Here is a 16,649-nt window from a genome sequence, read left to right on the forward strand (position 1 = left end):
ATGTTTGAGTTAGCCGGTTGGCCCAATCCAAAACATACGCTCTCTCGCTAAGCTGTACTACGACGCTGGTTATCAAGTGGATCGCTCAAGCCGCCGTGTCCTATCTAGTTAGGTGCGCGTTCACATGAAAGGGGTGGTATTTGGAGCATTCGACCAATCACAAACATGGACAAGCGTACTGACAGCGCAGCGTCATACTTCCTGAATGAAAAGTGAACTTTAATATTAGTCAAATATGAAGAAGTTAAACTTTAAACATCCATGACTTAAACACTTTATCCAGGATCAAAGCCACATAGCTGCACCTGCAAGGTGAATACAGCTGGTAACAGAAAAAGTGTTTGAATGCGTACATTAACAGGTTTATGAAATCACTGCCCCGTCTAAGACACGATCTGACTTTAATTACATTTGACTCGAGTGTTTCGTCAACTTAATGTGTTGCTTAAAATAATACTTCTGCATACAGTATGTGACACTGTGAGTGTTGCACGGCCAGATCCGGCTCAGCTGACTCAGATAAGGAAATATATGATACATTATGATGTGATATGATATGAATGATAATGGGACACATCGACGTCTGCACTCACAGTGCCGCGGACTGTACGTAATGTTACTCTGATCCGGTTACTTATGTCGTGGCAGATATTTAAGTAAGCTTTCTTAACGCTAATGTTATAATAGTCAGATTGCTCTGAAGATGGGAGGGGATATTCTATTAATTTTCACGTTCACACAGTCAGTTGATTTTTGCCGGCCGTCTTTCCTGCAACGGCAGTTTTTCTGTATTTCCTCTATCCTGTAATATGACTTGATCGCTTTAAACTCCGCACACGGAGCTCTGATTGGTCAGCAGGCGGTGCTTTCACTGAGTTGATCTCTTAGCCTGCAACCAAACCTCCTCCCGAGGAGGTTAGCCGCTCAGCATAAGTTACCATGGAGATCTAGCCCGCTAAAAAGAGAACCAGCGTCGTAGGACCGGAAAGCCCAAGTTTTCCCTGAAATCAGCGGCTAAGAGAACATCCAGCTTCGTAGTACAGGCCTCTGGAAATGATGGATACACGGATCGTGTTCAAATCAATAGGCACGCAATGACTCTAAATAATAATGATCACGCCACCAAACACACATTCAAACTAAAGGAACCAGCCTGTTTGGGAAATGTAAGAAGTAGAAAGTACAGGTATTTGGGTTCAACATGTAAGAAGTAGAAAGTACAGGTATTTGTGTTCAACATGTAAGAAGTAGAAAGTACAGGTATTTGGGTTCAACATGTAAGAAGTAGAAAGTACAGGTATTTGGGTTCAACATGTAAGAAGTAGAAAGTACAGGTATTTGGGTTCAACATGTAAGAAGTAGAAAGTACAGGTATTTGGGTTCAACATGTAAGAAGTAGAAAGTACAGGTATTTGTGTTCAACATGTAAGAAGTAGAAAGTACAGGTATTTGTGTTCAACATGTAAGAAGTAGAAAGTACAGGTATTTGTGTTCAACATGTAAGAAGTAGAAAGTACAGGTATTTGTGTTCAACATGTAAGAAGTAGAACCCAAAGTACAGGTATTTGAGTTCAACATGTAAGAAGTAGAAAGTACAGGTATTTGTGTTCAACATGTAAGAAGTAGAAAGTACAGGTATTTGTGTTCAACATGTAAGAAGTAGAAAGTACAGTAAGGAAGTATTTGTACTGCACTACTTCCCATCTCTGGAGAGTGAGCTCATTGTGGTGTTGTTGTTTACACTGAGCTCATTGTGGTGTTGTTGTTTACACTGAGCTCATTGTGGTGTTGTTGTTTACACTGAGCTCATTGTGGTGTTGTTGTTTACAGTGAGCTCATTGTGGTGAATCTCCATTAACAGGAAAACTGCAAATATCGGCTTTTAGAATCTGTCTAGAGACTAAAAGGAAATAACATGAAACCGTTGCCTTGTGATGAAACAGAAAGATCCGGCAGTCATTTCCTTATTATGAGATATTAAGTCATCATTTAAGATAATAAGTCATCATTTTGAGATATTTACTTTGAGATACTACAGTTAGTCATTATTTTAAGTGATATTTGGCAATTATTTTGGCCTATATAATCCTGACATGATATAATCTCATGACTAGACAAATTCAATGTTTGAACTATCAGTGTGTGTGTGTGTGTGTGTGTGTGTGTGTGTGTGTGTGTGTGTGTGGTGTGTGATGTGTGGGGTGTATGTGTGTGTGTGTGTGTGTGTGTGTGTGTGTGTGTGTGTGTGTGTGTGGGGGGGTCGTATGTGTGGTGTGTGGGGGTTGTATGTGTGTGTGTGTGTGTCGTGTGTGTGTGTGTGTGTGTGTGTGTGTGTGTGTGTGTGTGTGTGTGTGGGGGTGGCTGGTATTGTGTGTGTGTGTGTGTGTGTGTGGTGTGTGTGTGTGTGTGTGTGTGTGGGGGTTGTATTGTGTGTGTGTGTGGTGTGTGGGGGGTGTATGTGTGTGTGTGAGATGTGCTGTGTGTGTGTGTGTGTGTATGTGTGTGTGTTTGTGTGTCAGTGTATGTGTTGTGTGTGTTGTGTGTGTATGTGTTGTGTGTATGTGTGTGTGTGTGTGTGTGGGGGTGTATGTGTGTGTGTGTGTGTGTGGTGTGTGTGTGTGTGTGTGTGTGTGTGTGTGTGTGGTGTGTGTGGTGTGTCTGGTGTGTCTGGTGTGTGTCTGTGTGTGTGGTGGTGTGGTGTGTGTGTGTGTGTGTGTGTGTCTGTGTGTGTGTGTGTGTGTGTGTGTGTGTGTGTGTGTGTGTGTGTTATCTCTTCTGAGAATAAGGGAAGTTGCCGCCGTGTGAAATCTTGTATATTTGACGTGTCATTCTCTCAGAAAACAAACACATGAGCGTTACAGTCATGAAGTTTAAGAGCATCCACTCTGAGTTTAAAAGCTTCCAAAAGCTCTCACACACAATTAATCCAATTCACAAAGTTGGAGTGGTTGCAAAAGGATTTTCAATGACACAAAAACACAAATAAATAAATAAAAAAGCGTCTAAATGAGGATTTCTGTCCATCTGTCTCCTCTCATGATGTCGCGCTGCAGGGCGAAAAGCAAACTGATCCTCGGGGAAGATGAACCATAAACACATTTCTTGCTGACATTATTCCATCTCTATGTTGAGACAGACTGCCCCAGAAATACATATATAATAATAATAATAATAATAATAATAATAATAAAAATAATGCCCCCAGAGGACACCATTTTGAGAAACTAAGTCATTATTTTGAGTCATTAAGACCTTTTTTTAAGATGCTAAGTCATTATTCGGTATATTAAATTATTATTAGGAGATACTAAGTCATTATTTTGAGATATTGAGTAATTATTTTTAGATATTAAGTCATTATTTAGAGATATTAAATCATTATTTAAGAGATTAAGTCATTATTTTCTGAAACTAAGTCATTATTTTCAGATACTAAGTCATTATTTAGAGATACTAAGTCATTATTTTGAGATACTAAGTCATTATTTAAGAGATTGAGTCATTATTTTCTGAAACTAAGTCATTATTTTCTGAAACTAAGTCATTATTTTGAGATACTAAGTCGTTATTTTGAGATACTAAGTCATTATTTCAAGATACTAGGTAATGATTTTAAGTTAATAAGTCATTATTTGGAGATTTAAAGTCCTTATTTTTGAGATACGTTATTATTTTAAGATTCATTACTTAGTCCTTATCATGCAATAAGAAGCCATTGAGGTGTTTCCATTTAATGAAGTATTCTTCCACCTCTGGTTATTATGCTGCACCACATTTCCCCGTGTGATTGAAAAGCCATTCTCCTGTACTTTATGACAGTATGTGATCTCCCATCACATAAAGCATCTCTTCCAGTTATTGATCAGACAGTAGCAGTCGATCATCAGGATTCCCTCTCCCTCTCCTGACTCCACAGAATAGAGAGGAGACTTTCTCCTTCAGAGCTGATGCTGCATTATTATTAAGTCCTTATTATGAGATACTAAGTAATTATTTAGAGATACTAAGTCATTATTAGGAGATACTAAGTCATTATTAGGAGATACTAAGTCATTATTAGGAGATACTAAGTCATTATTAGGAGATACTAAGTAATTATTAGGAGATACTAAGTCATTATTAGGAGATACTAAGTCATTATTAGGAGATACTAAGTCATTATTAGGAGATACTAAGTCATTATTTAGAGATACTAAGTAATTATTTAGAGATACTAAGTCATTATTATGAGATACTAAGTCATTATTAGGAGATACTAAGTCATTATTTAGAGATACTAAGTCATTATTAGGAGATACTAAGTCATTATTTAGAGATACTAAGTCCTTATTAGGAGATACTAAGTCATTATTTAGAGATACTAAGTCATTATTAGGAGATACTAAGTCATTATTATGAGATACTAAGTCATTATTAGGAGATACTAAGTCATTATTTAGAGATACTAAGTCATTATTAGGAGATACTAAGTCATTATTAGGAGATACTAAGTAATTATTTAGAGATATTAAGTCCTTATTAGGAGATACTAAGTCATTATTAGAGATACTAAGTCATTATTAGGAGATACTAAGTCATTATTAGGAGATACTAAGTCATTATTAGGAGATACTAAGTCATTATTAGGAGATACTAAGACCTTTATTGAGATACTAAGTCATTATTTAGAGATACTAAGTCATTATTAGGAGATACTAAGTCATTATTATGAGATACTAAGTCATTATTTAGAGATACTAAGTCATTATTTGAGATACTAAGTCATTATTAGGAGATACTAAGTCATTATTTAGAGATACTAAGTCATTATTAGGAGATACTAAGTCATTATTAGGAGATACTAAGTCATTATTAGGAGATACTAAGTCATTATTAGGAGATACTAAGACCTTTATTGAGATACTAAGTCATTATTTAGAGATACTAAGTCATTATTAGGAGATACTAAGTCATTATTAGGAGATACTAAGTCATTATTTAGAGATACTAAGTCATTATTTAGAGATACTAAGTCATTATTTAGAGATACTAAGTCATTATTATGAGATACTAAGTGATTATTATGAGATACTAAGACCTTTATTGAGATACTAAGTCATTATTAGGAGATACTAAGACCTTTATTGAGATACTAAGTCATTATTAGAAGATACTAAGTCATTATTAGGAGATACTAAGTCATTATTTTAAGAAACTATGTCATTATTATGAGATATTAAGTCCTTATTTCAAGATATTAAGTCATTATTTTAAGATACTAAGTCATTATTTAAGATACTAGGACATTATTATGAGATACTAAGTCATTATTAGGAGATACTAAGTCATTATTAGGAGATACTAAGTCATTATTTTAAGAAACTATGTCATTATTATGAGATATTAAGTCCTTATTTCAAGATATTAAGTCATTATTTTAAGATACTAAGTCATTATTTTGAGATACTAAGTCATTATTTAAGATACTAAGTCATTATTTAAGATACTAAGTCATTCTTATGAGATACTAAGTCATTATTTTAAGAAACTATGTCATTATTATGAGATATTAAGTCCTTATTTCAAGATATTAAGTCATTATTTTAAGATACTAAGTCATTATTATGAGATACTAAGTCATTATTTTGAGATACTAAGTCATTATTTAAGATACTAAGTCATTATTAGGAGATACTAAGTCATTATTAGGAGATACTAAGTCATTATTTGGGATATTAAGGCATTATTTTAAGATAATAAGGTATTATTTTGAGACACCGAGTCATCATTTTGAGATATTAAGTCATTAATATACAATTTTAAGTAATTATCTCAAGATATTAGTCATTATGATGCAATACTAAGTCATTGATAATACCTTTAATAGGTTTTTTTCTAGTATTCTTCCAGCTCTGATCCTTTCTCCGTGTGATTCTCCTCTCTGACAGTATGTGCTCTCCTGAGTCCTGAGTGCACAGAACAGAGAGTGTTTCTCCAGTAGAGCTGATGCTGCGTGGGCAAAAAGCACCCGGTCATTTACATCTGGAGACATTCCTCTCAGACAGCTCTTCAACATGACTGATGCCGTCTGAATCTAATTCATCAGCGCAGGACAATTAACAAGCGCTCTCAATGTGCATGAATCAAACGCTCGTGTCTCATTAACGCCAGAGGCGATAACTCAGTGAAGTGATATGTGGATCGCCTCACCTCTCCGTGTCGATGGCTCGCCAGCCGGCCGTCTGCATCGAACTCCCTCAGGACGTCTTTCACCTTCAGACGGCAATCTGGGCGGCAGAGACACACGCAGAGAGTATAAGTACACACTGCAGAGATACAGTACACACATCCTTTACTCAAGTAGAAGTACACACATCCTTTACTCAAGTAGAAGTACAAATACTAAGTCAAAGTAAAGAGGGCTTTGAAATGTACTTCAGTAAAAAGTACCCATAACTAGCAGCTGTTTTAAAGAGTACCTGACCTCCCTTTATATTACTAGAACAATAATGTCATTGTTAGCTAATGAATGTTTCCATGCTGAACAACGGCAACATGACAACGTTTTCATTGGTCCCTCTTCTTTAGAGAAGACCAGGAAATGATGGATACACGGATCGTGTTCAAATCAATAGGCACGCAATGACTCTAAATAATAATGATCACGCCACCAAACACACATTCAAACTAAAGGAACCAGCCTGTTTGGGAAATGTGAGAAGTAGAAAGTACAGGTATTTGTGTTCAACATGTAAGAAGTAGAAAGTACAGGTATTTGTGTTCAACATGTAAGAAGTAGAAAGTACAGGTATTTGTGTTCAACATGTAAGAAGTAGAAAGTACAGGTATTTGTGTTCAACATGTGAGAAGTAGAAAGTACAGGTATTTGTGTTCAACGTGTAAGAAGTAGAAAGTACAGGTATTTGAGTTCAACATGTAAGAAGTAGAAAGTACAGGTATTTGTGTTCAACATGTAAGAAGTAGAAAGTACAGGTGTTTGTGTTCAACATGTAAGAAGTAGAAAGTACAGGTATTTGTGTTCAACATGTAAGAAGTAGAAAGTACAGGTATTTGTGTTCAACATGTGAGAAGTAGAAAGTACAGGTATTTGTGTTCAACATGTAAGAAGTAGAAAGTACAGGTATTTGTGTTCAACATGTAAGAAGTAGAAAGTACAGGTATTTGTGTTCAACATGTAAGAAGTAGAAAGTACAGGTATTTGAGTTCAACATGTAAGAAGTAGAAAGTACAGGTATTTGTGTTCAAAGTGTAAGAAGTAGAAAGTACAGGTATTTGTGTTCAACATGTAAGAAGTAGAAAGTACAGGTATTTGAGTTCAACATGTAAGAAGTAGAAAGTACAGGTATTTGTGTTCAACATGTAAGAAGTAGAAAGTACAGGTATTTGGGTTCAACATGTAAGAAGTAGAAAGTAAAAAGTGGTCAGAAAAATAAGTAGTGGAGTAAAGTACTGATACCAGAAACATGTACTTAAGTACAGCAACAAAGTATTTGTACTCCACTACTTCCCACCTCTGCACACCGCACATGGAGTTATGCAAGATTAGAGGTTTTTAGGACATGTTTTTCCTCCAAAATGAGCGAGATATCGCGACTGATAGACAGTGATAAGGCTTTGGGAGCAGGGTGACCAGGTGTCTGCACAGCATTCTCATCATCTGTCCCACACATTTAGCCGATGTCCCACATTTGATTGACAGTCGCCCGTCTAAAACGTGGCTTTTATCCAAAGGCGTTGTGAAAACAAGAGAGCTATCACCAGTAGCTGAGTCAGATGCCAATCAATCAACAGAGAAATGTATTTATGGGTGAGCCGGTGGAGGGAGATTCCCAGAGAGTTATTGTCGGATTTGCCAGATTTTGTTTTAAATTGCGCATGGAGGTGAATATGTGTTGAAGCGACACTGCACAGAAACTCTAACGCCTGGCAAGAGATGAGGGACCAGCAGCTGATTGAATGAACGTTAAGCAGGTCAGCAGACTGTGAACTAGCTCCGGTCATTTCTTTCTGATCATAATAGCTTGTTATGTTAATTCCATTCAAAACAGATATAATTAATTCCTTCACTTGCATAGTTTGTGTAACCGTAAGCGTTGTTATTAATATTTATAAGCTAGTAGTTTAATCTAAATGTTTATTCTTAAGGGTTAGATAGACTCTTAGCAACGCAGTAACACGTCCCGCATTGTCCCGCACAAACGTCCTCTTTGTCCCACATGTGGCGTGTTGGCACCTGGTCACCCCATCTGGGAGTAATGGATTACTTGCAACGGGTAATCAGGATACAAAACACTGTATGCCCTTACAGTTAAAAAACTAGCAGATAGTGTTTGTTGTAAAGGATCAGATGTTCTCTCTTCTCTGTCAGCTGTTCTGTTCTCTAATACTGTCAGTGTGAAACTATACGCCTACTGCCTGCTTCATTTGTTCTGTGTTTAATTCAGCAGGTGAACCTATGTGTTCGTAAAGTAGTGTGTGTGAGCTTGACTGTGTGTGTGAGCGTTTTCTGTCAGCAGCTCTTTTTGGGGTATTTAAAATATAAAAACGACATAATCTAATCCACACTTTACTCCTTGCTTACCCTGCTTCTGTTAGCACTCATCAGATTGGAGTAGATATTATAATTAACACGTTCATTTACTGAATCGAATCATGAGATACAAAAAAAATCATAAAAAGCACCCATTTCCCACCACCTACTGTATCTAACATCTCTCCACAATTAATGGCTTAGTTTCCCAAGAAAATGACTTATTATCAAAAGAAAATGACTAAATGATGACTTTCCCTGACAGGTTATGAGATGTATAATTTAATAAGATCACGATTTAAGAGACGCTGGATTATTATGTGTATTACGAGCATGATATAAATACTTCACTTCCACCCGTTCATCACGACATCCCTAACATGTCTGACTCCACCATGATTCATCTGGTGTGTGTGTGTGTGTGTGTGTGTGCGTGTGCGTGTGCGTGTGCGTGTGCGTGTGCGTGTGCGTGTGCGCGTGCGCGTGTGCGTGTGTGTGTGTGTGTGTGTGTGTGTGTGTGTGTGTGTGTGGTGGAAGTGGAAGTGGAGAGAAAGCTGTGTCTGTACTCACACTCGATGTAGTGCTGGAGCTGGATGAAGTCGACGGGGTTCAGTTCCTTCACCTCTGGGTGCGTGGGGGAGGACATGCTGCCGAAGCGAAAGAAAAGAGGAGGTGGGTGAGTAACAGGACGCTTTGTGAAACATAAAAGCACGACTGCGAGCAAAAGATAGCATCTCCCATCTCGCTGTGTGAAGAAAAACCCTCTGAAGTGTGGAGTGAACACATCGAAACACCGAGAGACGAGAGGAAACAGAACAGAGCAGCGTCTGCACAGAAGCAAACATTCATTCAGGAGAACATGAGGCATGGGTTATATCAGAGGTGAACCGTCCGGGCCTTCAGAGAGACCCTGGAACACTCAGATAACACAAAACAATCTAATTAATTATATGAACATCATTTTATAAAATGTAAATAAAATGAATAAATGAGAATGGTATCTGAGTTACGTTGATCTGAAATATTACAGTGTTACGTTGATTTGTTTGTCCTTCTCGGTCCATGCACGACGCATTTCAGTGGTTTTGTGTAAAATGCAACCAATCAGATGTTCTTCTGGGTCTCTGGGTAGAATACCCTGTTACACTGAATGAGAGCGGACGTTTGGATTGACAGTTTGATCAACCAATCATATATTGATGCATACTGACATCAGCAGGAGAGGACTCTTTAAAGTAGAGACACTACATACTGATATACACCTGGACATCAGCAGGAGAGGACTCTTTAAAGTAGAGACACTACATACTGATATACACCTGAACATCAGCAGGAGAGGACTCTTTAAAGTAGAGACACTACATACTGATATACACCTGAACATCAGCAGGAGAGGACTCTTTAAAGTAGAGACACTCCATACTGATATACACCTGGACATCAGCAGGAGAGGACTCTTTAAAGTAGAGACACTACATACTGATATACACCTGAACATCAGCAGGAGAGGACTCTTAAAGTAGAGACACTACATACTGATATACACCTGAACATCAGCAGGAGAGGACTCTTTAAAGTAGAGACACTACATACTGATATACACCTGAACATCAGCAGGAGAGGACTCTTTAAAGTAGAGACACTACATACTGATATACACCTGAACATCATCAGGAGAGGACTCTTTAAAGTAGAGACACTACATACTGATATACACCTGAACATCAGCAGGAGAGGACTCTTTAAAGTAGAGACACTACATACTGATATACACCTGAACATCAGCAGGAGAGGACTCTTTAAAGTAGAGACACTACATACTGATATACACCTGAACATCAGCAGGAGAGGACTCTTTAAAGTAGAGACACTACATACTGATATACACCTGGACATCAGCAGGAGAGGACTCTTTAAAGTAGATACACTACATAGTGATATACACCTGGACATCAGCAGGAGAGGACTCTTTAAAGTAGAGACACTACATCCTGATATACACCTGAACATCAGCAGGAGAGGACTCTTTAAAGTAGAGACACTACATACTGATATACACCTGAACATCAGCAGGAGAGGACTCTTTAAAGTAGAGACACTACATACTGATATACACCTGAACATCAGCAGGAGAGGACTCTTTAAAGTAGAGACACTACATACTGATATACACCTGAACATCAGCAGGAGAGGACTCTTTAAAGTAGAGACACTACATACTGATATACACCTGAACATCAGCAGGAGAGGACTCTTTAAAGTAGAGACACTACATACTGATATACACCTGAACATCAGCAGGAGAGGACTCTTTAAAGTAGAGACTCTTTCATTGTGTATTCTTTCAACTCGATTTCAACTCACTCTTATTATTCTGCACACAAATATTTAACGTCTTTGTTCTGAGTGATTCAAAAGCTATTCTCTTGCACTGTGAGACAGCTTTTATGTGTTAAATAAAACATGTCCTTTCTTTGTGAAACATAAAAGCACGACTGCAAGCAAAAGATAACGTGTCCCATCTCGCTGTGTGAAAAAGCTTCTGAGAGGAACACATGGACAACAGAAAGCAGAGGAGCACAAAACTCTTTGTGACCGTAATGCATTATTATAAAAGCTGTCATGGCTCGCCACAACCATTATGCATCACTGCGGTGGATTTAATTACTTCATTGCATGCTCTGAAATACAGATTCACTGGCAGGAAACAAATGATTATAGTCATCATCAAATAATCTGCAAATGATGTTCTAGAAGATAAATGATTTGGTTTAATTAAACATTGAAATACACAAAATACTTCAATGTTTTGTTTGTGTTAGCATGTATTTGCATCAACATAAGACTGCTTCTTGTTCAAAATGAAACGCACAGAGCACGGCCTTTACTTATCTGACTTTAAATAGTTATTCTTTCTCTGAATTCATTACATTAATATACAAACTCTTCTGCTCTGAACTGCCAACCCAGTCTCACGGCATTTCGTGTTATTAGTCACGAAATTAATTTAATCTATTGATTCGTGTTCACCAACACGATTTTCACATTTTTTTCGTGTCACACAGAACGATTTTAAATGCAATGTATTTCTATTGGTAGTATGTTTCGTGCCTGCAACACGTCTTTTTGTCCGGTCGGGTCTTGGAAGACCAGAAGCTGTGTGGTTCATAAAAACATGTTCTTACTCAATATCTTACCCTAAGCCTAACCCTATCCCTTTTATTTTAAATTGTATAATGTCTGAGTTTTTTTGCCGTCAGTGAGGAAAAGAAATGTCTCAGAGCCTCAGAATACTGACATCTGTATTTTATGTCATCTTTTTTTCCTTCTAATTTGTTATTATTTGGTGCAGGCACGAAACATACTACCAATATAAATACATTGCTTCTAAAATCGTTCTGTGTCAGAATACTGAAATCTGTATTTTTTTAAATGTCTTTTTCCTTCTAATTTGTTATTATTTACATTGCTTTTAAAATCGTTCTGTGGGACACGAAAAAAATGGCGAAATCGTGTTGGTGAACACGAATCAATAGATTAATTTCGTGACTATAACACAAAATGCCGCGAGACTGTGTTGGAACTGCAGCTGCAACCTTCAGGATAGCTTTATAGAAATACATGTTTCGCGCACTGTTAAAATAGTTTGCTGGATCAAATGTCAGTTTCTGAAGTGCAAGGTCATGTCTTTAAATGTTTTGTTTTGTCAGCACAAACAACTCAAATGCTCACTTTATTATGAAACAGGAAAAGCAGCAAATCTCTTCTTGTTTTGTCTGAAAAACCCACAGATGTTCACTTTATTATACGATATAAAACAAAGAAAAGCTTATTTTAGAGACATTTCAACAAGAAAAAAAGACTATAACAATTAATCAAAATAGGTTGCATTTAAGTTTCTGTCAATCTATTAATCATAAGCTCTAAAAACTGTCTTTATACTGCATTTATTTTAAATCTCTCAAGTTATTATCCACTAAACTGGGCCAAAAGTCTGGTACAAAGTATGCCAGGCTAAATGACCGGGGATTATCTGCACCCATTAGGCGTGCATCTCGATCAGAAACCACATCACATAATGGGGGTTTAGTGCAAGACAACAATGTGCACTGAAGTGTTGAAATAAGCAATAGCTCCTGCAGAGCGGTCAAAGAAAACAAAGTGTGTTGTGAAGGGACTTCCCCTGCAACACAAGCAGCAGACCTAAATGTCAGAGCAGCCCGGAAGCAAACGTAACATTTGAATGTGACAGAAAAAGCAGCGTGTTGTGGCTCTGAAAAACCAGTCCTGCAGGTTGTGGATACACATCTGTTCCCAGCACATTATGCACGCATCCATCAGAAGCAAACAGGAAGGAGATTCCCCCGATGAATAAATGTACAATGCATTCATCAGTAAGGAAAGAGTTAATGGAAAGGTTGCCTCGTGTTTAGACGCATGCCGGTAAAACGTTGCAAAAAGAAACACAGGGATAGATCGATGAGAAACGTATATAATGCCTAATGCAGTTGATAATCAATATGTAAAGCAATTATGTCCGCCAGCAGGACATGTGACCTTTGCAGGCTGCGCTGCGAACACACAGAAAAACACACAAACACAACAGAATAAACACAAACAAGCTTTTCTGTTCGCTGCTCGTTGTTCTTAGAAGTATGAGGAAATATTTGTGATACAATGTGATATTTTTAAAAGTTAAAATACACATTCTTACATTTATAGAAAAGGACGGTTCTGAGTTAATAAGCAGTAAAATGCACCCTGTCACTACTTTAAAGAGTCCTCTCCTGCTGATGTTCAGGTGTATATCAGTATGTAGTGTCTCTACTTTAAAGAGTCCTCTCCTGCTGATGTTCAGGTGTATATCAGTATGTAGTGTCTCTACTTTAAAGAGTCCTCTCCTGCTGATGTTCAGGTGTATATCAGTATGTAGTGTCTCTACTTTTAAAGAGTCCTCTCCTGCTGATGTTCAGGTGTATATCAGTATGTAGTGTCTCTACTTTAAAGAGTCCTCTCCTGCTGATGTTCAGGTGTATATCAGTATATAGTGTCTCTACTTAAAGAGTCCTCTCCTGCTGATGTTCAGGTGTATATCAGTATGTTGTGTCTCTACTTTAAAGAGTCCTCTCCTGCTGATGTTCAGGTGTATATCAGTATGTAGTGTCTCTACTTTAAAGAGTCCTCTCCTGCTGATGTTCAGGTGTATATCAGTATGTAGTGTCTCTACTTTAAAGAGTCCTCTCCTCCTGATGTTCAGGTGTATATCAGTATGTAGTGTCTCTACTTTAAAGAGTCCTCTCCTGCTGATGTTCAGGTGTATATCAGTATGTAGTGTCTCTACTTTAAAGAGTCCTCTCCTGCTCATGTTCAGGTGTATATCAGTATGTAGTGTCTCTACTTTAAAGAGTCCTCTCCTGCTGATGTTCAGGTGTATATCAGTATGTAGTGTCTCTACTTTAAAGAGTCCTCTCCTGCTGATGTTCAGGTGTATATCAGTATGTAGTGTCTCTACTTTAAAGAGTCCTCTCCTGCTGATGTTCAGGTGTATATCAGTATGTAGTGTCTCTACTTTAAAGAGTCCTCTCCTGCTGATGTTCAGGTGTATATCAGTATGTAGTGTCTCTACTTTAAAGAGTCCTCTCCTGCTGATGTTCAGGTGTATATCAGTATGTAGTGTCTCTACTTTAAAGAGTCCTCTCCTGCTGATGTTCAGGTGTATATCAGTATGTAGTGTCTCCTACTTTAAAGAGTCCTCTCCTGCTGATGTTCAGGTGTATATCAGTATGTAGTGTCTCTACTTTAAAGAGTCCTCTCCTGCTGATGTTCAGGTGTATATCAGTATGTAGTGTCTCTACTTTAAAGAGTCCTCTCCTGCTGATGTTCAGGTGTATATCAGTATGTAGTGTCTCTACTTTAAAGAGTCCTCTCCTGCTGATGTTCAGGTGTATATCAGTATGTAGTGCCTCTACTTTAAAGAGTCCTCTCCTGCTGATGTTCAGGTGTATATCAGTATGTAGTGTCTCTACTTTAAAGAGTCCTCTCCTGCTGATGTTCAGGTGTATATCAGTATGTAGTGTCTCTACTTTAAAGAGTCCTCTCCTGCTGATGTTCAGGTGTATATCAGTATGTAGTGTCTCTACTTTAAAGACTCCTCTCCTGCTGATGTTCAGGTGTATATCAGTATGTAGTGTCTCTACTTTAAAGAGTCCTCTCCTGCTGATGTTCAGGTGTATATCAGTCGTGTCTTTACTTTAAAGTAAAAGTACTGAAACTCACAACTCTTGTTTTAGATAAGTGTTGTTTACAAGAGGTTGAGTAATAAAGCAATAGTAGACTTGAACCGGTCAAAATGAGCACAGTTTGTAGAGTTGTGTAGATATACAGAGCATATATTGAATATTGCATTTTTCGTGAGAGATATAGTGAAAATAGAGTGAGCAGATCTGGCCAAGGTGGGGAATTTTTTTTTTTATTTAAGAAATAAACACTGCAGTAATCTCGCCCCGAAAAATAATATCTACATACATACGCTTACAGTACTTTTTTAGACAACTAGTGCAGTAACTATGCTATGTTGCTGCAAAACGGGCCCAACAACTGCTTATCTTCTTATATAAAACGTGTTGCAGTTCCAAAGTGTGCACAGTCCTCAGATTGTACATGTTCTCTTGTGCAAATACACCTCTCTTCTCAAAGCATACAATTCTTTGTGCATGTTATTTTTAGAACATTTTAAACAAATGATCCTAATGCAAAGTGGTAGTAGCATGTTCCCAGCGTCCCCAGTGTGAATGACGCCTATGGATCTGGCATATTTTACAAATAGAAAAAGTCTGAATTCACTCAATTGCTTCTAAACTAATCATTCTGTTCATCATATCTTACATCTTCTTACTAATAGTATATATCAGCATTTAGTAGTAAGGGTTAGATAAGTTTAAGGGTGAGTTGGTGTTTTTTACAGAGTATTGTTTCTGTAAAATACATGAACTCTCTCCAATTTAAGACGTACAGTATGAGATCGTATATTCTCCAGTTGAGTGTCTCTCTCTCTCAAGCTTCAGATAGCTTTATATTATTTCACACATCTCCATTCTGTCTGATTGTACATGTATTTTTAACTGTTTGTGAATTAATTGCATTGTGTGTTACGTCATTAGCAGCATCATCATGTCTATTTTCTCTCCCTGAGTATCATCATTATTGTCAGCAATATCTCAGAGTAATGTGATTCCTCACTTCCTGATTAGATAATGATTTCCGTGCACGCTGCAGAGAGGGAATCAGAACAGGAAGAGGTTTCCCCGGCACTTACAGACGCAATATCAACTCGGGGTGGAGATTAGAAAACGGCGTCTTAATGAGCTTTCCTGGCACAAGTATGAATATTTCAGGTGGTTTGAGGAATGTCTAAAGCTTGCTAAGACTTAATACCGAGCATGAGACCTGGCTCTTGGTGCCGGGTTGATGAGGGAGCTGTTTATGTTCCGGTACAGGAACATTTACTCTGTTGTTTATGCATTAGAGAGATTTAAGTGTGAAGCTAACAGGAGCCAGGGTGATTCGTCTTGCTGACAGACAGCTGAGGGGTAATTCTGTGTGTGCAAAATGTCCCTCCACATAATCAGTGCAGAATAAATGGTGCAGAACAGCAGCTCCAGCCGGCAGTGAGGATAAATCAAAAGGGGGGGTTTGGATGTTTGGAAGTGGGGTTGTATGAGGTACTTCTACAGTGAATGACTTACAGTAGCTGCAGTCTGTAGACACAGCCAACACAGTCTCACGGCATTTCGTGTTATAGTCACGAAATTAATCTATTGATTCGTGTTCACCAACACGATTTCGCCATTTTTTTCGTGTCACACAGAACGATTTTAAAAGCAATGTAAATAATAACAAATTAGAAGGAAAACGAGATAAAAAGACACAGAACGATTTTAGAAGCAATGTATTTATATTGGTAGTATGTTTCGTGCCTGCACCAAATAATAACAAATTAGAATCTAAAAAAGATGACATAAAATACAGATGTCAGTATTCTGAGGCTCTGAGCCATTTCTTTTCCTCACTGACGGCAAAAAAACTCAGACATTATACAATTTAAAATAAAAGGGATAGG

At 37.7% G+C, this 16,649-nt stretch overlaps 1 protein-coding gene across 1 annotated transcript in view; it reads right to left on the reverse strand.

Annotated features, from left to right (window-relative positions):
* dgkaa (diacylglycerol kinase, alpha a) overlaps positions 1–16,649 on the reverse strand; it is a 51,982-nt gene that overhangs the window by 28,094 nt on the left and 7,239 nt on the right. Inside the window, 2 exon segments of the mRNA XM_034136127.1 lie at positions 6,190–6,266; positions 9,101–9,177. Of these exon segments, the coding sequence (XP_033992018.1) occupies positions 6,190–6,266; positions 9,101–9,176 (153 nt within the window). The 5' untranslated portion in view covers position 9,177.

This window comes from Trematomus bernacchii, unplaced genomic scaffold (genome assembly GCF_902827165.1).
Source record: "Trematomus bernacchii unplaced genomic scaffold, fTreBer1.1, whole genome shotgun sequence".
Lineage (NCBI taxonomy): Eukaryota > Metazoa > Chordata > Actinopteri > Perciformes > Nototheniidae > Trematomus > Trematomus bernacchii.